The sequence below is a fragment of the Myotis brandtii genome, unplaced genomic scaffold, assembly GCF_000412655.1.
Source record: "Myotis brandtii unplaced genomic scaffold, ASM41265v1 scaffold668, whole genome shotgun sequence".
NCBI classification, from domain to species: domain Eukaryota; kingdom Metazoa; phylum Chordata; class Mammalia; order Chiroptera; family Vespertilionidae; genus Myotis; species Myotis brandtii.
In genome coordinates, this window is record NW_005370597.1 from 2588930 (window position 1) to 2613581 (window position 24652).

At 44.2% G+C, this 24652-nt stretch overlaps 1 protein-coding gene and 1 pseudogene across 1 annotated transcript in view; one reads left to right on the top strand and one right to left on the bottom strand.

Moving 5' to 3' along the window:
- SLC4A9 (solute carrier family 4, sodium bicarbonate cotransporter, member 9) overlaps nucleotides 1-9996 on the top strand; it is a 13390-nt gene extending 3394 nt beyond the window's left edge. Inside the window, exons 9-23 of the mRNA XM_014529025.1 lie at nucleotides 1-38; nucleotides 200-374; nucleotides 543-676; nucleotides 819-1081; nucleotides 1921-1979; nucleotides 2395-2583; nucleotides 2701-2814; nucleotides 3971-4132; nucleotides 4260-4438; nucleotides 5159-5231; nucleotides 6618-6686; nucleotides 6914-7087; nucleotides 7649-7804; nucleotides 8164-8264; nucleotides 9845-9996. The exon at nucleotides 1-38 is cut by the window's left edge and continues 7 nt beyond it. Of these exons, the coding sequence (XP_014384511.1) occupies nucleotides 1-38; nucleotides 200-374; nucleotides 543-676; nucleotides 819-1081; nucleotides 1921-1979; nucleotides 2395-2583; nucleotides 2701-2814; nucleotides 3971-4132; nucleotides 4260-4438; nucleotides 5159-5231; nucleotides 6618-6686; nucleotides 6914-7087; nucleotides 7649-7804; nucleotides 8164-8217 (1839 nt within the window). The 3' untranslated portion in view covers nucleotides 8218-8264; nucleotides 9845-9996. The remainder of the gene's footprint in view (nucleotides 39-199; nucleotides 375-542; nucleotides 677-818; nucleotides 1082-1920; nucleotides 1980-2394; nucleotides 2584-2700; nucleotides 2815-3970; nucleotides 4133-4259; nucleotides 4439-5158; nucleotides 5232-6617; nucleotides 6687-6913; nucleotides 7088-7648; nucleotides 7805-8163; nucleotides 8265-9844) is intronic.
- Nucleotides 9997-19727: 9731 nt separating this feature from the next.
- Nucleotides 19728-20621, bottom strand: LOC102239053 (annotated as a pseudogene).
- Between the last annotated feature and the right edge of the window lie 4031 nt (nucleotides 20622-24652).

The following is a 24652-nucleotide window of genomic DNA, read 5'->3' on the forward strand; positions in this document are numbered from 1 at the left end:
CCGCAGGCACCCAGCCCGGAGTTGCAGCGGATGGGCAGGTGAGGCGAGCTGGGGTAGGAGTAAGGATCGGTGTACGGGGCAGGGGAAGGGGTCCCAGGAGCATAGAGGTGTGTGATCACTGACAGGGGCTCAGGGGCAGTAGTGGGGAGAGGGGCGTGGGGTGTGGAAACCTGTATCATTGACGACCAATGGGTGGGAGGCTGTTTGGGGGCCTTGTCCAGGACGTCCGGAGGAAGGCCTTGTGGTACCCCAGTGACTTCTTGGACGCCCTGCACCCTCAGTGCTTCTCCGCTGTGCTCTACATTTACCTGGCCACCATCACTAACGCCATCACTTTTGGGGGGCTGCTGGGAGAAGCCACCGATGGTGCTCAGGTGGGTAGGGATGTGGAAGGGGGACAGGCACAAGCTTTGGTGTTCCCGCAGCCATGCCCTTCGCCCTTCCCTGGGACTATGGGTGGGTGAGGAGGCCCCTGGGAGCTTGGGTTCCTGTGTTGAGGACTCCAGAGTCCTGTGCTGACAAGGCCCCATGTTGGCCCCTAGGGGGTGCTGGAAAGTTTCCTGGGCACAGCGGTGGCAGGAGCTGCCTTCTGCCTGATGGCCGGCCAGCCCCTCACCATCCTCAGCAGCACGGGGCCAGTGCTGGTCTTTGAACGCCTGCTCTTCTCCTTCAGCAGGTGGGACTCCCTCACCTCACTGGCCTGATCCTGGCTGAGTCAGTAGGGGAGGGTGGAACTGTCTGGCTCTAGGGGCACCTGACCTGGGTTAAGTGGGGAGCAGAATGGCCCTGCCAAGCCCTGCCTGTCTCTCACCCCCCAGAGATTACAGCCTGGACTACCTGCCCTTCCGCCTATGGGTGGGCATTTGGGTGGCCACCTTTTGCCTGGTGTTGGTGGCCACAGAGGCCAGTGTGCTGGTGCGCTACTTTACTCGATTCACCGAGGAAGGCTTCTGTGCCCTCATCAGCCTCATCTTCATCTATGATGCCGTGGGCAAAATGCTGAGCTTGACCCGTGCCTATCCCATCCAGAGGCCTGGCTCTCCCGCCTACGGCTGCTTCTGCCAGTACCCAGACCCTGGAGGTGGGTGAGGGAAATAGGGAGCTTGGCAAGATAAGGGAGGATAAGGAGGGAGAGGGTGTCTCCTTTTCTGAGTATTTACCCAACAACCGCAGCACCTCCCCCACTACGATTCTAAATCAGGTGAAAATAAGTCACAGAGCAGACCCAATACCATCTTTATTTCTGACAATGCTGATAGAAGAACATGGTTATATCCATGGGTGAATGAGCTTCCTAACAATAAAACCCAAATTAGGTAGACTTACCCGCTTGGTCATGGTCACACTGGAAAAGGGACTGTCTTGCTCCAGAGGAGCAGTTAGATGCAAGTGCAGGCAGCTTACTCCCAAGAGCAGGGGAGGAAAGGGCGGGCCAGGCATGCCCAGCTTCTAATCCCAAGCTCACCAATCAAATAAATGGCTGCTCTTCCCCTTGGACTGAGGGACTGAGCTAGTGGGGAGAAGCTCAGAGTATTACACTTGCATATATCCCTCCACATGACGGAAACAGCAGGACTGGCGAAGAGATGTCCCCTCAAGAGTGCCAGTCTCTGCGCCAGGCGTGAACAAGACCAGTTCCGCCCCTGGTGGATTTGTATGCTCATCCCTTGAGCAAATGTTTGCTGGGCGTCTGCTCTGGCCAGTCCTGTGCTGGGCACCAGGGATACAGATAAGCAGAGAATTTGAAGGAGCCAGGGCACGAGGCAGTGTCCTGAGGAGCAGACATGGTAGCTCTTGGAGTCAGCAGACAGATGAGCCAGAACTTTCTGGTTCCACTGGACCCATGAGATTAGGCTCCGGAGGGGCTGGAGAAGGTTCCCAGGGGTGGAGCACACACCCAAATTCTTCTCTGCTTCCCAGGAAATGAGTCTCAGTGGACAAGGACAAAGCCAAAAGACAGAGACGACCTCTTAAGCGCGGTGAGACCTGTTCCTGGGAAGAATAAGTCAGTGGTTCCGGGCTCTTTCCATCCCACAGGCTAGAGCGGTGGTTCTCAACCTTCCTAATGCCGCGGCCCTTTAATACAGTTCCTCATGTTGTGGTGACCCCCAATTTCATTGTTACAAATTGAACATAATTAAAGCATAGTGATTAATCACAAAAACAATATGTAATTATATATGTGTTTTCCGATGGTCTTAGGCGACCCCTGTGAAAGGGTCGTTCAACCCCCAAAGGGGTCGCGACCCACAGGTTGAGAACCGCTGGGCTAGAGAAACCCTCAGAGGTCACCGAGGAACCTCCTGTCCTGGGCCCTCGGTGTCTCACGGGGCATCAGTGGATGCTTGTGCTGCCTGCGCCCATAACCTCACCCCTGACCACCACTCCATATAGGACCTAGGCCTGGTCAATGCGTCCTTGCTGCCTCCACCTGAGTGTGTCCGGCAGGGAGGCCACCCTCGGGGCCCTGGCTGTCATACAGTCCCAGACATCGCCTTCTTCTCCCTCCTCCTCTTCCTTGCCTCCTTCCTCTTTGCCATGGCCTTCAAGCATGTCAAGACAAGCCGCTTCTTCCCATCTGTGGTGAGTGTCAACTCTCTTTCTGTGGGAGAGGACTAGCTCTTGGCCTTGGGCCCTGCCTGTGAATGGGACGGGGTGATGGCAGGCCTGAACCTGACTGAGTGTCCACTGTGTGGCCAGGTGCGCAAGGTACTCAGCGACTTCTCCTCAGTCCTGGCCATCCTGCTGGGCTGTGGCCTTGATGCCTTCCTGGGCCTAGCCACGCCAAAGCTCACGGTGCCCAGAGAGTTCAAGGTGAGAGCTGGGAGAGGGAAAAGCAGGGCCAGCCGACAGGACCTTGGAGGGGGAAGAGGAATAAATTCCACATTTCACCTCCTCTAAGTTTCTGTTTGCCCTTGTAAAATAGAAATAGTAATAATAATGGCCTCACAGAGTTGTGAGGATGAATGAGATGCTGCTCTAGACACATAATAAGTAGAGAATACTCAGTAGCTATTATTATAGTATGGAGTTAAGAGGATGGGTTCCTTCTAGTCAGCTGGCCTGGGTTTGAGTTCTGGTTCTGCCACTTCTTAGCTGTGTGACCTTAGGCAAGTTAACCCACATTTCTGACTTCAATTTATTCATCTATAAAATGGAAATAAATAACAATAGTTCCCACTCATAGGTGTTTTGAGGTTTACAGATAATAGTGTAAAGCACTTATCACAATGCTGGGACTGACACATAAGAAGACCTCACTATTGTCATGGTTTTCCCTACCCTTGGCACGGTCCTACCCATTCCACTACTCCCCACTCTCTATTTTGACCCCAGTGCAGTTGGGGCTCCCTCTCTAGGCATAACAGTGCACAGATCAGGACTTAGCACCTAGGCACCTACACTCTGTGCATTTGGAGCCCTCCCTGCCAGCTTCCCCGAAGACAGGACAGCAGGGGGACTCCAACTCAGGCAGCCTCAGGGACTCACAACCCAAGACAACATCTGGGGCCCTGTCCCCCACACAGACGCTTATAATCAGAGCAGACGCAGACACACCCAGCCCTGCCCCTGCCCCAGATCAAGGCAGGTCTGAGCCTGAGTTGCCCCACCCTGGATGCTGAGAGGGGGTGCCCAGGGAGGAGAGCTCTGTACACTAAGAAGGATGGGCAGGCCTCCGCTACGCCCTCCTCCTCTTGCAGGAAGGGAGGGCCCAAGAGAACCAAAGTCCAGAGCCCCTGGCTCCAGCCCAACCCCCTAGCCGGTTCTCCTCCTTCTGCCCTCTCTTAAGGCACTGGGATGCTTTGAACCAGCTATGCACGCACACACACTGCTCCCACATAGCATCCAGGGCCTTGGTGGGGAGGGGCTGTGGTAAGGGAGGTTGTGGAAGAATGCCAAGGCTGGAGTGTCCAGGTGAGGTGCTCTTGGGAGACCCTCTCCAATATGTCCATGGACCGTCCTCCCCCAGCCCACACTACCTGGGCGTGACTGGCTGGTGTCACCTTTTGGAACCAACCCCTGGTGGCTGAGTGTGGCAGCCGCTCTGCCTGCCCTGCTGCTGTCTATTCTCATCTTCATGGACCAGCAGATCACAGCGGTCATTCTCAATCGTGCCGAATATAGACTGCGGGTGAGGCCTGCCGGGAACACCCTAGACCCCTGGACCAAGGGACAGAAGCCCCAGGGTGGGTTCCAGGCTTCCCCTCTCCCACCCCAGAGGGCTAGTTTCATCCCAATTACCCTACCACTACCTGCAGAAGGGAGCTGGCTTCCACCTGGACCTCTTCTGTGTGGCTTTGCTGATGCTGCTCACATCAGCGCTTGGGCTTCCCTGGTATGTCTCAGCCACTGTCATTTCCCTGGCCCACATGGACAGCCTTCGGAGAGAGAGCAGAGCCTGCGCTCTGGGGGAGCCCCCCAGCTTCCTGGGCATCAGGTGAGGCCGGTATTCAGGGGGCTCGAATGAGAGGTGGGCAGCAAGGTGGGGTAGCAAGGGACTGCAGAGTTATTTGGGCAGCTTAAATTCTAAGCTGGTAGCTTCAGAGGGCTCTCTCACTGCCCAGGATCATCGCAGTGGGGTGAATGGGGAGGGGTGAATGGGCTCTGAGATGGGTGTGTCAGATCTTCCCTCTCCTCCTTCAGCCATGGGACTGGGAGGGCCCTCAAGAGGAGCATCATTGAAGTAAGGGTGGAGGCAGCCAGGGCTGAGCAGAGGTGAGGTGCCACCTAATAAACCCACTCAATGTGGAAGCCCCTCATTGATGTTATAAGGTAAAACACCACAAAAACAGTTTTGTAACTGCTGGAAACACAATCTGTCCAAAGCATGTGAAATCAACTTTGTAAACTGAAATGAAAGTCTTTATGGCAGTGTAGAAATTGCTAATTTTTCAACAACAACAACAAAGAAAAAGAAAAGAAAGAAAAAGAAAAGAAAGAGCAACTATGAGCTTGAACTGATGGAGAGGCCTGGGGCCTCCATACTGAAGTGCCCTGCCCCTTCCTCTCCAGTTTTTCACACCAAGCTAAGGTGACAGTCAGAGGATCCCTCCATTTCTCCCCTGCCAGGGTCTATAGTGGTGTCTGGCTTGGGTCTCCAGCCTGGGCACCCCAGGGGCTCCCCCAGACCCTGGCTAACTCTTCCCTCTCCCCACAGGGAGCAGCGGCTGACAGGCCTGGTGGTGTTCATCCTTACAGGAATCTCCATCTTCCTGGCACCTATACTCAAGGTACATTTGTTAGGCAGGCTGGCGTCAGGGGCAGGGTAGTAATCATAAATACAAGAACTGACATGGGCTGAACACTTAGTGCATGTTTCTCCATACCTGGCCTCATTCAATCCTCACATTAACCCCGAGATGCATGTGCCTTTTACAAATGAGGAGCCTGAAGTTTAGTAGCTCACGTAGGTCACTAAGAGAGCTAGTTTCTCAGATCTGAGAACCCAAACTCTTACCAAGTAGGCTTTCTACCCAGTGTACAGGGTGTAGGAATGCCCGCCCCCCCAAAGGCCAAGCACTGCCCTCGCTCCAGCCTCCCAACAAGCCTTAGATTCAGAGTGTGATCATCACACTCCACTAAAACTTTGAGGCAAAAGCGCTTCACTTCTTCCTCACCAGAACCATATGTTTAAAGAACACCTTCTGTGTGCAAGGCTGTGCTAGGCACCTGGGAGAAGGCGGGGAGAGGAGAGTCTTGAAAAGGAATGTAGAACCAAGCACCTGCCAGCAACACCCACACACAAACAAAAGTTAACGAGTAATAGCAGAAAGGTTCAACAAGCCAAGACAGCGAAGCAGTCAGGAGGGTGTGGAGACTGGCCCACAAGAGTCACTGGCAGGGCCACAGGAGGTTAGGGAAGGGAAAGGTCACCGAGGCTGGGTGAGAGTGGAGTAGTTGAAAGAACCAGAAGGACCAGACCAGCAGCTTCCTAACGAGGTGACTCTCATTCAGCAGCTATTTACCGAGCATAAACCCTATGCCAAGCACAGTCTCAGGACTGGAGATGGAGTGGTGATCAAAAGAGATCCTCCAATCCTTGCAGTCTGGTGAGAGGAGACATGAAAAACAACAATAAAACAGGATAATTTCAGATAGTGATCACTTCTATGAGAAGTAAAAGAGAATAAGGTGATTGCGTGCCAGGGCTCTACTTTAAATGATCAGGGAGGACCTTTCTGGTGGGCCATGAGTAGTGAGAAGGAAGTCAGGTCATTTTTAGGTGGAGGAAAATAGCAAAGCAAAAGGCCTTGCAAGGGGTAGAAATAAACTTGGGCGTGGTGAGGGAAGGAAAGGAGGTCAGCATAGCAGGAACAGAGAAAGCAGAGAGGAAAGTGATGGATAAGATTGGCGAGGTCAGCTAGGTAATGGGTAAGTTACCAAATCTCTCTGAAGCCCTATTTTCCCATCTGTAAAATGGAGACAATTACAGAATTTACCACATCTGACTTATGTGAAGATTCTCATTAATCAGGCATGCAAAGTGGGAAAGAAAGAGAGAAACCTGGGTAGGCTTAGATGCTGGGTGCTAGAGGCTGGGGCTGGAGCCCAAGGGGGACACCTGGGCTGCTGGCAGAGCTCAACTCCTTTGCTGACTCTCCACTTCTTTCTACCAGTTCATCCCAATGCCTGTGCTCTATGGCATCTTCCTGTACATGGGGGTGGCAGCAATTAGCAGCATTCAGGTGAGCCCACTAAAATCACCATGAAACCCCACTCCTCCTTTCCTTTCCTGCTGCTGGTACTTCTTGCTTGCACTTGCACTGGGCAGAGGGATTCTGCTGCCATGCTCTGGGTGAGGAGGGGGCCAAGGGAGTCTTCTGACTGCCCCAGTGCTGAGCTTTCATGGCTAACAGTGACACTCTCCAGGCTACCTAAACACCCTGCTCTCTTCCTCCTCTTGTTCCCCCAGTTCACCAAGAGGGTGCAGCTTTTATTGATGCCAGCAAAACACCAGCCAGACCTCCTGCTCTTGAGGCATGTGCCTCTGAGCAGGGTCCACCTCTTCACAGCCATCCAGCTTGCCTGCCTGGGTCTGCTTTGGATAATCAAGTCTACACCTGCAGCCATCATCTTTCCCATCATGGTGACTCAGGGTTGGGTGGCATCCTGGGGGGTTCCTGAGAGACTCTGAGCCTGGGAGGGTGGCCAAGGCTTCCATAAGAGGAACACTCTTCCCTCTTTCCTTTGCCCCTGGCTGTGCCTGGTTGGGAATCCTAGGACAAATAAAGATGGCCGAGGGATGCCAACAGATGGGCCCTGGGATACCTGATTCAACTCCTTTCCAGGGAGAGATAGGAAGCCCAGAAAAAAACTGAGGCCCTGGGAAAGGAAATGCTATCACTTTTGTTCCACAGTGAGGTGATCAAATAGGTAGTTCTGGCTTTGTTGTTACTCACTGAGGAAGTTAAGAGCCATGGGCTTTGTATAGGACCAATCTGGTTACAAGTCTCTAAACTTTCAGGGCCTCAGTTTCCTTCTCCGCACAATGGCAGAGTAATTATTATATCTACTCATAGGAGTGTCTTAGCATTCAGTTAAACAATACACAATGCCTAGCACATTGGAAATGCTGAATAGATGTTACTGTTGTTAATGTTCCTCCTGTTGTTGCTGACAGCCCTGGGTTTTGTTTCTATCCCTGCAGTTGCTGGGCCTGGTGGGGGTCCGAAAGGCACTGGAGTGGGTCTTCTCACCACAAGAACTTCTCTGGCTTGATGAGCTGATGCCAGAGAAGGAAAGGAGCACCCCTGAGAAGGGGCTGGAGCCAGAGGACTCGTTCAGTGGAAGTGACAGTGAAGATGTGAGCTCCAGGATGGGCCCTCTCAGGAGCAGGGGACAGGGGTGGGGGAAGCACTGTCATCCAGGAGGTGTCCCTGAAGTCTAATATCCCTATTAAGCCTGAAGATCTGGTCAATACAGTCACTCCCCTTAGCTCTGTATTGACATAGGCACACTGAAGAGGTGAGGGAAATCTTCCTTCTTAAGGCAGGGCCCTGGTTCATAAGCCCATGGGGGTGGAAAGGGCTGGGGATACAACCCTGATCTTTGTGTTTGTCTCAATGTGGGTTTATATCCTTTCACTCTCAGGGTCGCTTTCTTTCTGTTGTCTCTGCCTTTTTTTGTCTATTCCAAACTCATCTTGAGATCTCTGTTCCACAGTCAGAGCTGATGTATCAACCAAAGGCTCCGGAAATCAATATCTCTGTGAATTAGCTGGAGTAGGAATCTGGGAGTGGAGACTCCAGGAAACTGAGCATGAGGTGAGGGTGTGAGGGAAGTCCCCTTGGTGTCAAGAATGAGAATGGGGGTGGGAATGAGCGCTCAGACCAAAGAAACCTCCAGTGTGTTGACTAGCCCCGTTTTCTCTTCATGCTCCAATCTCTCATGAACCCCAGAGTCCAGAAGTGGGTAGAGGGAAGAAAAAACAAATGAGGTTACCTGGGCTTGGCTCCCTGCGGCCACTAAAGTATGGCCAGTAGAGGGAGCTCAAGCTCACACCAAACTGGATGTGGAGTTGGGAGCGGGGGAAGGGAGGGGTGCAATGTCAGAAGAATGGAAAGGAGAGAGGAGGAGAAAAGGGAGGATAAATTTCCCTGAAAGTTTCCTTTGCCTTTGGAGGCTCTTTCCTAGGCTGCTGAGAAACACACTCCAGACAAGTGGAAGGATTCTATCACTTGCCCTCTCCGCCATTCCTTCATTATATTCATCCATTATCAAAATACTTTCTGCCCTGGCCAGATAGCTCAATTGGTTACAACAGCATCCCAATAGGCAAAGGTTGCAGGTTTGCTATCTGGTCAAGGCACACACGGGAAGCAACCAATGAATGAATAAATAAGTAGAACAACAAATCTCTCTCTCAAGTCAAATTGAAAAAAACACACCCCACAACATTTTCTGAGTACCTATGGAGTATCTAGGTGCTAGAGATACAGTAGTTAAGACAATCATGGTCCATGACCTCAGGAAGTTAAAATCCCAGCGGGAAAGACAAACAGGTAACTGTTAGAGTGGGATAGTGCTGGGTAAGGGAAGCATGGGCGGTGTGAGCAGAGGCCTCTAAGTCCTTCTTGGGGGGGGGGGTGGTGGGAGTTGGGGAAGACTTCTAAGAGGAAGTGGTCTATAATTTGAAATCTGAAAAATGAATAGAAGCTAGCCAGGACAAGCTGAGGCACAACATGTACAAAGCCTGGAATACCCCCCACTTCTCCCCATAAGCTGAACTCTCTTTTGGGCCAAAGAACACCCTCCTTTCCATGCCTCTCAGAGCCCCAAAGCCTACCACTTGCAACAGAAAATTCTGGGGTTCCAGGGAGATTCAATGACTGGCCCAGAATAAGATCTCCTGGGCTTTACTTATGCCCTATCAAGGCTTTGCTTTGTTCTTTGCCCTACTATGTCCCTGAACACTTGCTCTGACCCTACCACGTCCTCTCTCAGTTCACAGGTGTTTACTCAGGAAGTCAGGACATTGTTGGCCTTTGGCTTAACTGCCAGATGCTCAGTCAGCTGGGAACCTGGAACAATGGGTCAAGACTAAAAGGCAGCTGGCCAAGACCTCAGTCACCCTCCTGAGCTGGGCTGGAGAGTGTCAGGGAACAAGCAGGTTTGCTTTGTGGTTAGGAGAGGCTTGTAAGCCGGAGGAACTGTCCAGGCCCCATTCACTCTCTACCCCATTAAAGGGGCCTGAGTCCAGAAGTCCTTCCCATTTTGAACTTTCTGTCCTCACAGATTCTCTTTTATAGAATTGGTAAGTTGTCAGGGAATTCTTCTCTGCTTGAAAAAAGAGAGACAAAGTCCCTCTTTCTAAAATAAGTATTCCTCCTTCTATTTTAAACAGGTTTTTTAAAACATCCTATATAATAAAAGCCCAGCAACCGAATGGCAGAATGACTGGAACGACCAGGACAACTGCAGCCCCTCACTCTGGCCAGCCCCGCCCCCAATCGGCTCTCATCAGCACCGGGCCTGTAGTATAAAAATAATGTTCTTATCCAGCCTGTGTGGCTCAGTGGTTGAGCATCAACCTATGAATTAAGAAGTCACAGTTTGATGCCCGGTCAGGGCATATGCCCAGGTTGCTGGCTCAATCCCCAGTGTGGGGTGTGTAGGAGGCAGCCGATCAATATTTCTCTTTCATCATTGATGTTTCTATCTCTCCCTCTCTCTTCCTCTCTGAAATCAATAAAAATATATTTTAAAAAAATAACGCTCTTGCCCAACCAGTATGACTCAGCAGTTGAGTGTCTACTCATGAACTACTAAGAGGTAGGTTTGATTCCCAGTCAGGGCACAAGCCAGGGTTGCAGCTTGATTCCCAGTAGGGGGCGTGCAGGAGGCAGCCAATTGATGTTTCTCTCTTCAATGTTTCTATCTCTATCCCTATCCCTTCCTCTCTCTCTAAAATCAATAAAAACACAATGCTATTTTTTTAACCACAAAAGTAAAAGAGATTACTAAAAAATATAGAAATACTACAGAACTGTACAATTTTGAAATGGAAACCATTCTAGAGATAACCAGTATTCACACTTTAGTGTATATTTTTCAGATTTATTTCAATGAACACATTACTATTTTTATTAAAATGGGATTACACTGCTGAGTTCCTTAACATGCTTGTTACTGAATATGCATTGTATATTTTCCCCATGTCATATACATATATACTTCGTTCTTTTTTTGTTATCTGCATAGAATAATAACCTTTAAATTGAAAAAGATATCATATATATGTATATATATACATATATATAGATATTTTATATATTTAAAGGTTATTATTCTATGCAGATAACAAAAAAAGAACGAAGTATATATGTATATGACATGGGGAAAATATACAATGCATATTCAGTAACAAGCATGTTAAGGAACTCAGCAGTGTAATCCCATTTTAATAAAAATAGTAATGTGTTCATTGAAATAAATCTGAAAAATATACACTAAAGTGTGAATACTGGTTATCTCTAGAATGGTTTCCATTTCAAAATTGTACAGTTCTGTAGTATTTCTATATTTTTTAGTAATCTCTTTTACTTTTGTGGTTAAAAAAATAGCATTGTGTTTTTATTGATTTTAGAGAGAGAGGAAGGGATAGGGATAGAGATAGAAACATTGAAGAGAGAAACATCAATTGGCTGCCTCCTGCACGCCCCCTACTGGGAATCAAGCTGCAACCCTGGCATGTGTCCTTGACTGGACTCAACCCCGGGACTCTTCAGTCCACAGGCCAATGCTCTATCCACAGATAAATATTTTTGGCAAATCCAAGAATTTCTCCAGAGTATATACCCAGCTATGAATCTAAAGAGTAATGATAAAAGCACACCTCTGTATCCAACACTCATGTTATGAAACAGGATTATTTCTAGTCCTTCAGGAGCCCCTCTGTTCCTCCCAGATTCCATCCCCAATTCCAGGTAAACACAATCTAAATTTTATGGTAATTATTTTCTTGCTTTTCTTTATAGTTACAAACCCATTATTTTTCTTAAAATATGCTTTTATTGATTTTAGAGAGAGAGCAAGGGAGAGAGAGAGAGAGAGAGACAAACATCGATGTGAGAAACATCAATTGGGACAAGAGCCACACTGGCCAGGGCTACATTTATGTATTTCTATGTATTTATTTTTTTAGCCTATTTTTGAATGTTATATAAATGGAATCATAGTATATGAATTCTTTTGTGACTGCTTCTTTCACTCAACATTGTTTTGTGAACCAAACATGTGGATGTAGGCAGCTATAGTTTGTTTATTTCCATTGCTGTGTTGTATGATTCTACCACAGTTCAATTACCCATTTTTTCTATTGACTCATTGGTGAAACCATCTGAACCTGATACTTGCTTTGTAGAAGTTTAAGCTAATTCAAATTCTTTGACAGTTATAGAATTTATTTTTATTTTTATTTATTCTTATTTTTTTCGTGTTAATCTTCATTCTAGGATATTTTCCCATTGCTTTTTAGGGAAAGTGGAAGAGAGGGGGAAAGACAGAGAGAAACATCAATGTGAGAGAAACAGAACCCTGACTGGGCCCGGGCCAGGGAGGAGCCTGCAACCCAACCAAGGTACGTGCTCTTGACGGAATCGAACCCGGGACCCTTTGGTCCACAGGCCAATGCTCTCTATCCACTGAGCCAAACCAGGTAGGGTGGATTTTTTTTTTTAATTAAAGACATTATTTTTCTTAGAGCAGTTTTAGGTTCAAGTTATAGGATTCTCAGGCTCTTTATTTCTTTTTTAGCCAGTTTTGGTAAATTGCATTTTTCTAGAAATCTATTAATTTCATTTTTCATATTTATTGGTATAAAGTTATTATATTATTTATCTAGTTAATCTATTTAGCCCATTTAGCTATTTAGATATGGTTCCCTTATCATTCTTAATATTATTGTACATTCTCTTTTTTGTTCTTGGTTACTCTTGCTAGAAGTCAGTCTATTTCACTAGTAGTTTCAAATAGCTAACTTGTAGCTTTGTTGATCTTCTCTAATGAATATTTTTCTACTTTATTAATTTCTGCTCTTTAGTAATCCCTATAATTTTTCTTTAGGTTTATTCTGTTTTTCCAAAATCTAGCTCACTATTTTGAGCCTTAGTTATTTCCTAAATCTATAGCAGTAAGCACTACTGCTATAGATTTCCTTCAAAATACTCCTTTATCGGCATCCCACAATTTTGATACATTATTCTCATTGCCATTTCTAAGTATTTTCTAATTTTTACATGATTTTCGCTTTGACCCAAAAGTTAAGTGCATTTCTAAAAATTCCAAAGATATGTTTTCCCCCTTAATTATCTTTTTTGTAACTGATTTCTAACTTAATTGCATTTAAAGATTTGTGGGGCTAACTTTATGGTCTCACATGTGGTCATTTTTTAAATAAATGTTCCATGTGTGCTTAAAAATGTTTATAATCCAATTTTTTGAATAATTTTCTATCTATTTCTATTAGGCTAACCTACTAATTGTGTTGTTCAAAATATTCTATATATTTCACGACTTTTTTAAAAAAATATTTTTTTTTATTGATTTCAGAGAGGAAGGGAGAGGGAGAGAGAGATAGAAACATCAATGATGAGGATCCTGCACACTCCACACTGGGGATGGAGCCCACAACCCAGGCATATGCCTCAACCGGGAATCGAACAGTATTCTCCTGGTTTATAGGTTGGTGCTCAACCACTGAGCCATGTAGGCCAGGCTTTCATGACTTTTCTTTAAAAAAAAATATTTTGATTGATTTCAGAGAGGAAGGGAGAGGGAAAGAGAGAGATAGAAACATAAATAATGAGAGAATCATTGATCGGCTGCTTCCTGCAAGCCCTCCTCCCACCCCAGATTTTTTTTAAATCCAATTTAACAATCCAGCTTTTAATTAGAGAACTAAGTACATTTAGAACAATTACTAATATGTTTTGTTTTGTTTGGCTTTCTATTGTTCTGTTTTTTGGTTTCTTTTCCCTTTTATATTTTTCTGACCTTAGTTTGGATTGAGTGAGCTATTTTTGTCTATTTTTTCTTTTCCATTTCCTTCCCTCTACGCATTTGGGATCTGAGAAAAAGAGAAGTCAAGAATGACTCCAATGTTTTTGACCTACACAACAGGAAAAATGGAATTGCCATTCACTAAGTTCACATTTGGGCATTTTAAGTATGATGACTTTTTAATTTTTTCATTTTCATTTTTTAAATATATCTTTATTGATTTAGAGAGAGATAGAAATATCAATGATGAGAGAGAATCATTGATCGGCTGCCTCCTGCATGCCCCCTACTGGGGATTGAGCCCACAACCTGGGCATGTGCCCTTGACAGGGATTGAACCTGGGACCCTTCAGTCCGAAAGCCTACTCTCTGTCCACTGAGCCAAACCAGCTACGGCAGTCTCTACTTGATTGTCTGACTTTTAGACAATCAAGTAGAGATGTCAAATAGGCAGGTGAACATGCAAATCTGAAGTTCATGGGAGAGATCTGAATCAGATATAAAAATTTGTAAGTTTATTAGTATCTAAATTATACTTAAAACAGACTAGATAAGATTTCGAAGGTTGTATATTAAGTTAGAGACCCAGGGACCAAATCTTGGAACATTCCAGTATTAAGAGGTAAGAGGTTGAGAAGCAATCAGGAAAGGAGGAGCCTGAGGATGGGGTAGTGACATGGAAGCCAAAACCAGGAGAACATGGTGTCATTTTTGAAATAAAGAAATGTTTCAAGGAGAAGTGTTTCTGGTTATAGTTTACATTGGGGTCATTCTAACTCCTTACTTTTTTGCCAGTTCATTTGGGAATTTTAAAGTTAAAAATTACATTTAACCTAGCACTTTAATTGTTTTAGTTAGGAGATTGTTCAGAAATTTGAATACATACAATGACAAAAATGGAAATTCTGATGGCCTTTTTTAATGTTATAAAGAAGGACCCTAACACGATAGTCTAAGTATCTACTTACTAAAAGAAATACATCTCCAAAGTATCATTTAAATTTAGATTTGCATATTTACTTATTTCAATAGCATCTACATATTGTTGGAAAATCTTCATTTAGATTTACTTATTTAAATAGTCAACAAATACTCAACATGGACAATGTTGTATCAGATAAGGTTTCTGACATCATGGAATTTATATTATAGTGAAGGAGAAAAGTAGTAAGCAAAAAATAAGATACTGGCAAGTACTCTAAAGAAAATAAAATAGCCCTGGCCGGTTTGGCTTAGTGGATAGAGTGTCGGCCTGTGGACCAAAGGGTCCTGGGTTCGATTGTGGTCAAGGGCACATACCTAGGTTGCAGGCTCCTCTCTGGCTCAGACCCTGGTCAAGGCTCGTGCAGGAGGCAACCAATCAATATATTTCTCCCACAATGATGTTTCTCTCTGTTTTTCCCTCTCTCTTCTACTCTAAAAATCAATGGAAAATATCCTCGGGTGAGGATTTAAAAAAAAAGAAAACAAAACAGGGTAATATGATAGGAAATGGGGGAAGACATTAAGATGGATGTTCAGGGAAGGTCTCTCTGGGGAGGTGACCTTTAAGTTGAGACCTGAGTGACAAGAAACCAGACAAATCTGCCTGCAGTAAAAGCATGGTAAGCATGGACAGGGAACCCCTTCCGTAAGGGAAAGTTTTTTGAGGTCAGTACTGGCTTCAAACTTAGCCCTTAGCTTGCTCTGTCCAGGCCATGTGAGCCTGAGCTATTCCTTTCCTGGCACTAACCCATAGGCTTCAGTTTTCTGTCAGTAAAACAGGACCAAAAGCCTAGATTCTAGGGTACTGCTAGAGTTAATTGATGCTTGTAACATTCTTTAAGATCTTTAATTAAAAGACTCAGGGCTGTACAGAGGGTTATTAGAGCCTCCCAAACCCATCGAAAATCTCTCCATCAGTAACCTAGGCCCTCTCCTGTCTAGTCTGTAGCTGTTGGACAATGGTTCTCAAACTTTTGTGGGCATTAGAATCAGAAGTTGTTATAATATGAATTCTTAGGCTCTTTGAGATTCTGGGTTCTTGGCTTCTTAGTTCTGTGTCCTTCAGTCCCCTTATCCAGTGCCTCATGTTTTCCAGCATGTAGATTTTTGTATTTGCAAATGGGCCTTGTGCATATATACTATGGTCAGAGACATCTTTGGTCATTTTTCCCAAGAGCAATCCAGAGTACAGATTGAAGGAGGCAGGAATTTGCCTGTATCTACTTCTCAAATGTCGACAGATGCTAGGAGGGTTTGGGGAAAACTTCTGAATAAAAGGAGGGAGGAATTGCTGACTGGTGCAAAATAGGAGAAGGTGAGTACAAGGAAAGTAATCCTGGTTTGAGGGCCAGTTCACTGCTCCTTACCCTTCTTCTTGGTGCTGAATCCCTCCTATAGGGACTGTCTAGGGCTTGAACAAATATTTGATTGATTGGCTGATTCATTCATTCATTCATTAAATACATATTTAATATCTATTATATGCAAGGCGGTGTTTTATGTGGAGGAATTCAGTTTCAAGTGAGACAAAATCTCTGATTTCCTGGAGTTTCCATTCTAATAGGGGGATACAGAAAGTAAATAAATATAACAATATATACACAAAATAACTTCAAACGACAGTGATATAATAATAATATCTGTAATAATAAAAGGGTAATATGCTAATTAGACCAGATGTCCTTCTGGACAAAGCTCGGGCTGGAGGGAAGCCCGGGTCCCAGGTGCCGGAGGGAAGCCGGTGCCAGCAGCCGGGGGGAAGGAAGGCCTACTCTTGCACGAATTTTCATGCATCGGGCCTCTAGTCGTGTAATAATATCGGCTAATGTGATAAAGAGGGAGGATTTGGTGAGTAACTACTTTAGATTGGGGGTTAGTGAGGGCTTTTCTGAAAAGATAATACATAAGTGAAGTCCTGAATGACAAAAAGAAGTTAGTCATAGGAATAGGGAAGAGGGAATGGAGTGGAAGCAGTTTTGGCAAAGGGAATATCAGTTCAAAGGCTCTCAGGCAGGAAGGATTTCACAATGTTTAAGAAACAGAGAGGAGGCCCATGTAGCTAGAGTGGAGGAGAGAAGGAGAGAATATTGCAAGATGAGGTTAGAGAGGATGAGGATTAGGGTTGTAGGCTACCATAATGAATACCTTGGAAGAGACAGTGTGGGTGAGGCCTTGTCCCCTGGGGTTAGAACAGTAGAGGCCAACCCAGAATAGTCAAAACAATTTTGAAAGTAAAGAACCAACTTGGAGTACTCACAGTTTCTTATTTACAAAACTATAGTAATCAAGACAGTGTGGTAATGGCATAAGGAAAGACCTATAGAATTGACAGTCCAGAAACAAACCTTCATACTTTTGGGAGAGAGAGAGAGAGAGAGAGAGATTTCAGAGAGGAAGGGAGAGGGAGAGAGAGATAGAAACATCAATGATGAGAGGGAATCATTGATCAGCTGCCTCCTACATGCCCCCAACTGGGGATCGAGCCAGCAAGCCGGGCATGTGCCCTTGACTGGAATCGAACCCAGGACCCTTCATCCCGCAGGCCAATGCTCTATCCACTGAGCCAAACCAGCTAGGGAGGTCAATTAATTTTTGATGAGAGTGTCAAGACAATTCAAGAATAGTCTTTTCAACAAATGGTATTGGGAAAACTGGATATTTATATGCAAAAGAATGAAGCTGGACCCCTACCTCATATCATATGCAAAAATTAACTCAAATTGGATAAAAAACATAAATGTAAGGGCTAAACCACTTATTGGAAAAAAACATAGGTATAAGTCTTCATGACCTTGGATTTGACAATGGTTTCTTATATGATACCAAAAGCACAAGCAAGAAAATAAAATAAATTGGACATTGTCAAAACTTCTGTGCTCTAAATGATACTATCTAGAAAGTGAAAAGACAACCTACAAAATGGGAGAAAATATTTGCAGTCATATATCTGATAAGGATCTTGTATCTAGAATATATAAAGAACACTTACAACTCAATAAAAAGACAACCCAATTTAAAAATGGATATTAAATAAATATTGATCTGAATATATATAGACAATGAACACATGAAGAGATGCTCAACATCATTAGCCATCGGGGATTGCAAATCAAACCACAATGAGATACCATTCATACCCACTAGGATGGCTATAAACAATAAGTATTGGTGAGGATGTGGAGAAATTGGAACCACCATACATCATTGATGGGAATGTAAAATGGTGCAGCAGTGCTGGAAAACAGTTTGTGTTCCTCCAAAAGTTAAACATAGAACTACCATATGATTCAGTAATTCCACTTCTAGGTACGTGCCCAAAAGAATTGAAAGCAGGGACTCAAACAGATACTTGTACAGCAATGTTCATAGAGGCATTATTCACAATAGTCAAAAGGTGGAAGCAATCCAAATGACCCAATAACTCAAACTGATGAATAAAAAAATGTATTATATCCATACAGTGAAATATTTCTCAGCCACAAAATGGAATGAAATACTGATTCATGCTACCATATGTATGAACCTTGAATATATCATTCTAAGCAAAAGAAGCTAGTCACAAAGGACCACATGTTATATAATTCCACTTATATAAAATACTCAGAATAGGCAAATCTATAAAGACAGAAAGTAGACTAGTGGTTGCCTAGGTTTGGGGACCTGGGGGATTGAGAGATAATAGCTAAGGGGTAGAAGATCTTTTTAGGAGTGATAAAAATGTTCTAAAATAGATGTGATAGTTATATAACTCTGTAAACCAACACAAACATAACAAAAGCCACTGAACTGCACACTTTGAATTGTGCAGTATGTGAATTATATTTCATTAAAGCTGTTAAAAAATTTTTTTAAAGGTAGGGGGAAGAGCCTGTTATCTAATTAGCAGGGCACAGCAAAGAGGTTGAAAATCTCTAGGGCCTTCAAGACCAAAGGAATTACCACTGCTGGGCAAGAACTGGGTAATTTTCTAATACCAACTCCAGGAACCAACCAGCTAAGTGAACCCAAGGGAAGAACCATGGCCTTGGGAGATTTATCCGGGTTGTTTTCATAACCTGTGTTTGTTCACCTCCCATGAATATATCCATGTCCAAAGGGGATACTGTATAGTGATACAGTTGTTCCCTCTCTTGGTCCTCTGTTCTTTCCAATGATAATGCATTAATTTCAGAGCTTAGCTCCAATATGGACATATTTCCTGTTTATTAATAACCATAGGCTCACTGAGCTGGAAGATCACCTCATCTCTAAGATGCAGAAAGTAGGGTCCAAAGGAGAGTTACCTGCTCAATCACACAGCCAGTAAATGTCATAAAGGAGACTGAAATCATTCCTGAAAATTCCCCACGCTAGTGACCATATCCCCAATGAATTAGTAATAGCCTAAGAAGGCCAGGGCTCAAGTCAGGGGGAGGGGATGGATGGTAGGAGGCAAAGGAAGAGCGTAGGTGGAGATGGAGGTAGAAGGGGAGGTATGTGGAAAAGTACATACATTTTTTCTCTTTTTAAAAAAATATATTTTATTGATTTTTTACAGAGAGGAAGGGAGAGGGATAGAGAGTTAGAAACATCGATGAGAGAGAAACATCGATCAGCTGCCTCCTGCACACCTCCTACTGGGGATGTGCCCGCAACCAAGGTACATGCCCTTGACCGGAATCGAACCTGGGACCCTTCAGTCCACAGGCCGACGCTCTATCCACTGAGCCAAACCAGTTAGGGCCATTTTTTCTCTTTAAGCTTGATTTCTTTCCATGTTGGCCTTTTCTAGTTAACCATGTGGTTTTGTGGCCTAGAAGAATTGTTGGTTCTTAAAGGTTATTAAAGCATTTAGGTCATTTTAAGAAATGGGCCAGAGCAGGAGAAAGGGAATATGAGTATTGCTGTTTTGGGGGATGGCCCTGGCTCCTCTGCTGGAGTGTGGAGTGGACCTGCTGTGGCCTCTGACAGCTTGTCCTTACCATATAACTTCATGTTTTCCTCCTCCTTCTCCTCCTTCTAACACAAAACCACATCTTGATTTTACTTAGTAATACTGAGCAAGTTTTCACTCAAACAAGTGTGAAACCTGATAAATTATCTTACAATAGCTACCTTAAATGTACTAAAAATAAATAACTTAAAAACAACTATTTGAATGTGTGCCACTTGAGCGCCCCCATCTGCCTGACACCTAAGCCCACAGAAATGGAGGTGAAGATGGGAGTGACCTACCCTACATCGGCAAGTCTTCCTCCTGGAAATCACTGCTCTTGCTTAGGGCCCCACATTAACTGGTCTCCTGGGAGAAGGAGCAAGCAGCACCATAATCCATTTTAAGGGTCCTTTTTTTTTTTTAATTAAATATATTTTATTGATTTTTTTACAGAGAGGAAGGGAGAGGGATAGAGAGTTAGAAACATCGATGAGAGAGAAACATCGACCAGCTGCCTCCTGCACATCTCCTACTGGGGATGTGCCCGCAACCAATGTACATGCCCTTGACCGGAATCGAACCCGGGACCCTTCAGTCCGCAGGCTGACGCACTATCCACTGAGCCAAACCGGTTTCGGCAAGGGTCCTTATTCTGGGATGGTTCCATGGTCCTTAAATAGCAGTTGGCAAATTCCACAAACAAGGGCTCCTGCATGCAGGCTCTCATGAGCTTGCCCTTGTCATCTCCCTGATCAAGGCTGACCATCAGCTATCTAAGGTGTGGGTTGAGCAGTAAGCTTAATGCTGCAGACTTCCCTAAATTCTTTAAATTGTCCAAAGAAACTGTCCTCTTCCTCGTCACTATTGAGAAAATCAGCTACAGAATCATCATCATAATCTTTCTTTTCCTCGGGCTTTATAGTTTTTTGCAGTAAAAGCTGGTATTTTTTCCTCAACAAGACGAGTTTCGGCATGCACTGCTCTCTGTGCTACCGGAAACAGGTCACAGAGCAGTAGAGCACTCGGCAGGCCAGGTGGTGCAGCGGTATTTGGGCTTCTCTAAGCAGTTCACACAGAGGAGGATGCTACCACTGAGCATGCCATGGTCTCCCACTCCTGCTGCGCACTCTGACTTCACGGTTTCTAAATGAACTTCTTCAAGGTTGGGAAGTTCTCTTACTCTCACCTGCCCTTTCCAAGTCTTTCTCTTAAAAATATAATTTTAAAAAAAAATTGATTTCAGAGAAGGGAGAGGGAGAGCGAGCTAGAAACATCAATGATGAGAGAGAACCATTGATGGGCTGCCTCCTGCACACCCCCCACTGGGGATCGAGCCCTCAACTTGGTGCCTGGACTGGGAATCAAACCATGACCTTCTGGTTCATAGGTTGATGCTCAACCACTGAATCACACCAGCCGGGCAGTTCTGAAACTTTTTTGGTCTCAGAACCCCTATACACTCTTAAAAATTATTAAAGACCCAAAGAGCTTTTATTTAAGAATTAAAGAGCTCTTGTTTATGTATCTGGGCTTTATCGATATTTACTATATCATGAATTTTAAAAAATCTGCAAGTTCATTTCATAAATGTCAACATAAGTAACATTTTTATGAAAAAATATTTTCCAAAGCAAAAACATTAATAAGAAGAGTGGAATTTTTAATGCCTGGCTTAATAAAAGACAGACGGATTCCCATATCTGCTTCAGTATTTAGTCAACTGTAATATAGTGTTTTAGTTTAAGAATACAAAGAAATCTGGACTCATACAGATTCATAGTTGGAAAAGGGAGGAAAATTTTAATGGCTTTTTCAGATAATTTTGGTTATTCCCCTTTAATATCACACCAAAATTAAACAACTATTAGTATCTAGAATATATAAAGAACACTTTATTCTGTTATATTAAAATCTGTTGGTCTATCTTTGGATGATTCTTTTACTCATGCATGTTTTTTTTTAAATCATGCATTAGTCATTTGGGAAATCTTGGTTCAATGAGTTATGCAGATCTTGCAAATACTGACATATTATCTATAATAATAAAAGCATAATATGCTAATTAGACTGGACATCCTTCCAGACGACCTTCCGGAGGAAGCCGGGGGCTGTGAGGGAAGCCCAGGGTCCTGGGAGCCAGAGGGAAGCTAGTACCAGCAGCCAGGTGAAGGAAGGCCTACTCTTGCATGAATTTCATGCATCTGGCCTCTAGTATAATATAAAGAACCACATTTGTCAATAACATCACCTATCTTATCAAGAAAATCTTTACATTTTGGGAAACTGTCAACCAATGGCAATGAATACAATTTTACAAATCCTCATTTTTGCCCCAACACTTGAATTTTATAATTGGAAACAAATACCATTTTCCTTCAAGTGGCAGGTTCCAGAAAATGTCTGCCAAATACACATATCTGACTTACCAAAATTCATGTTAGTCATGCTTTCAAGTAAAAATGGTGTTTCATGAAAAAGTGGTTAGTTCAGCTTGAAACTAGAATAGTTTCACAAGTGGTTTTCTGAGACAATCACTCAATGTACTTGAGACAATCAATGTACCTGAAAACAGCCAAGGTACAGCAGAAGTGCTCTATGTACACTTCCCATTTCTTCACACTGAATCTTTTTTAGAAGGGTGCAGAGCTTTAATCCTATCTAATAAAGAGGGAATATGCTAATGACCCTCACGCCATCGAAAAGATGGCGGCACCCACAGCTAATAAGGAGGAAATATGCTAATCAACTGCCACGCCCTCAAAGATGGCGGCACCCTCAGCCACAAGATGGCTGGCAGGGGAGGGCAGCTGTGGGTGATCAGGCCAGCAGGGGAGGGCAGTTGGGGGCGACCAGGCTGGCAAAAAAAATATTGTGCAGGAGTGGTTTCAAGAACATGGGGGAGACTTTACCTTGCTTAGGTGGCCCCCCAAATCACCAGATCTCAATCCAATTGAGCATTTGTGGGAGGAAGTTCAAAGAGCCATCAGGCAGCTGGTTCCACAACCATCAAATCTCACAGAACTGGACAGTGCTATTCATCAGGCATGGTGTCAATTCCTCACATCACCTTTCAATATCTGGAGTCAATGCCAAGAAGAATCACTGCAGTATTGAAGGCAAAAGGTGGCCCAATGAATTACTGATGGGGTGGTCATAATAATATGGCCACTCAGTATATATATCCCACATTCAAAGGCTGTTAAATCAAGTTGTTTACCCATATCTTCAGAGAAAAATCACTTCTACTGTCGTGGTAAACAACCTGCTTCCCTATTTATAATGGTCTGGTCCTCTAGCAACTTCAGGGCGAAATTATAACTAATTTGCCTACAAAAGTCAGGTGGTCATAATAATCTGGCCACTGAGTGTGTGTGTGTGTGTGTGTGTGTGTGTGTGTATGTAAAATTGATTTCAGAGAGGGAAAGGGGAAGAGAGATAGAAACATCAGCGATTAGAGAGAATCATTGAATGGCTGCCTCCTGCATGCCCCCCTATTGGGGATCGAGCTCACAATCAGGGCATGTGCCCTGATTGGGAATCGAATTGTGACCTCCTGGTTCATAGATTGACGCTCAACCACTGAGCAACACTGGCCATGCCTGACATTGAATATTTAAAATACATGTACTCAAGGGTAAAGTTTTAATAAAATTAATTTTTCCTGCTTCATCCTGAGTAAAATTGGCTCCCCACCGCCCTGCTTTGAATGCTCAGTGGGGAAGACTACATTAACTACTATATAGTTTGATACCATTGCCTAAGGCACCAGCAATTTTTACCCCCATTGCTTTTGTACTATCAGTACAAAAGTCAACACAGTGAAAAGTAATACCTTAGAATTATAATAAAAACAATTTTGATTTCATGGACTCCCTAAAAAAGCCTTGTAGCTTCCAGGAGCCTACAGACCATACTTTGAGAACTCTGGCAATATACATGTGTGTGTATGTATGTGTATGTTGAAATATATGTAAAATATTTTCCCCTTAAGTTCACATTTCTGTATGTTAAATATAATCCCTAGATTTGATCTGCCAGAGTTTAGGAGGGCCCCCTAGGCAATAAGTTTCACCTAGAGACCTGATCACAATTTTTCTTATAGTTTTTATGATCTTGTCCAGACTCATGTCTCAACTAGACTCTCTATGTGTTCTTTTGGGGCCATAGCAGACACCATGCCACTTCCTTGGGGAAGAACATCTGGGAAATGGCACTGTTACCTGCCCTGCAGGTGAACGCCATGCTGCGTCTACTGATTTATGGGTCTGCCTTGATGAGCAAGAGGTGTGGTAAACTAAATTGAGTCCAAACACTCCACACGAGTCTCCAAGATTAGCCTTCAGAGTGACTCAGTTCTCACTTATAAGCCAAAATTGCTTCCTGAGTTGGAATCCTGGGCTTGCTCTCTCCTCACATTGGTAAGCAATGATGTACTTCAATTCTAATAGGAAACATCAGAGGGTAATAGATGGGATCATGTAGGTCACCTCAGAGATTTTCCTGATCCTAATGACCAGCCCTCTAGTTCTTCCTTTATTAAAAATGGGAGTGTGAAGACTACATGATTCCTTAAGGGTCCTGATTCACTACATGCCAGATCACCAGGACCTGGAAAATAAGCTGATTTTTGTTGTGGGGGTTATTGTTTAACTGTTCTCTCATCAAACCATGAGATTCCAAACTTTTGCCAGTCCTGAAACCTTCTAAAGTCTGTGATAGAATGCTATGGTACCAGCCAAGGAGGTACTATGACATTCTGTCACAGACTTTAGAAGGTGGGTGTGTTCTAAGTGTCAGGGTACAAGAGGACACATGAAGCAGGATGTTTGGAGTGGTTAGTCTTAGGTTTCCCAAGTGTGGGACAGGAGGTGTGAACTTCATTGTGATGTACGTGGTAAGCTTCTGGGTTTCTCCAAAGGGTCTACTGAAACTTTATTCTTATCAAAGAGCATATATAGCTATGGACTAGGTCTTCTGGGCTAAACTCTTATACACCTCCTGGTACTTATTCTTCAATGTGATTCTTGGCCTTCCCTTTTAATTAGTACTGAGAGGTGGAGGGAAGCTTACAGAATTGCTGCTAATACTTATATTTTCATTATGCATCTTTCTGTGGAGGCAATACCCAATATATATATATATTCGCCAAGGATTCAACTGAGCGAACAGTGACTTAACATGACTTTTCTGCAGAGAGATGCTTCCTTCTGTTACAACTTGACATGTTAAAAAAATGTTTCCCCCAATTACAGT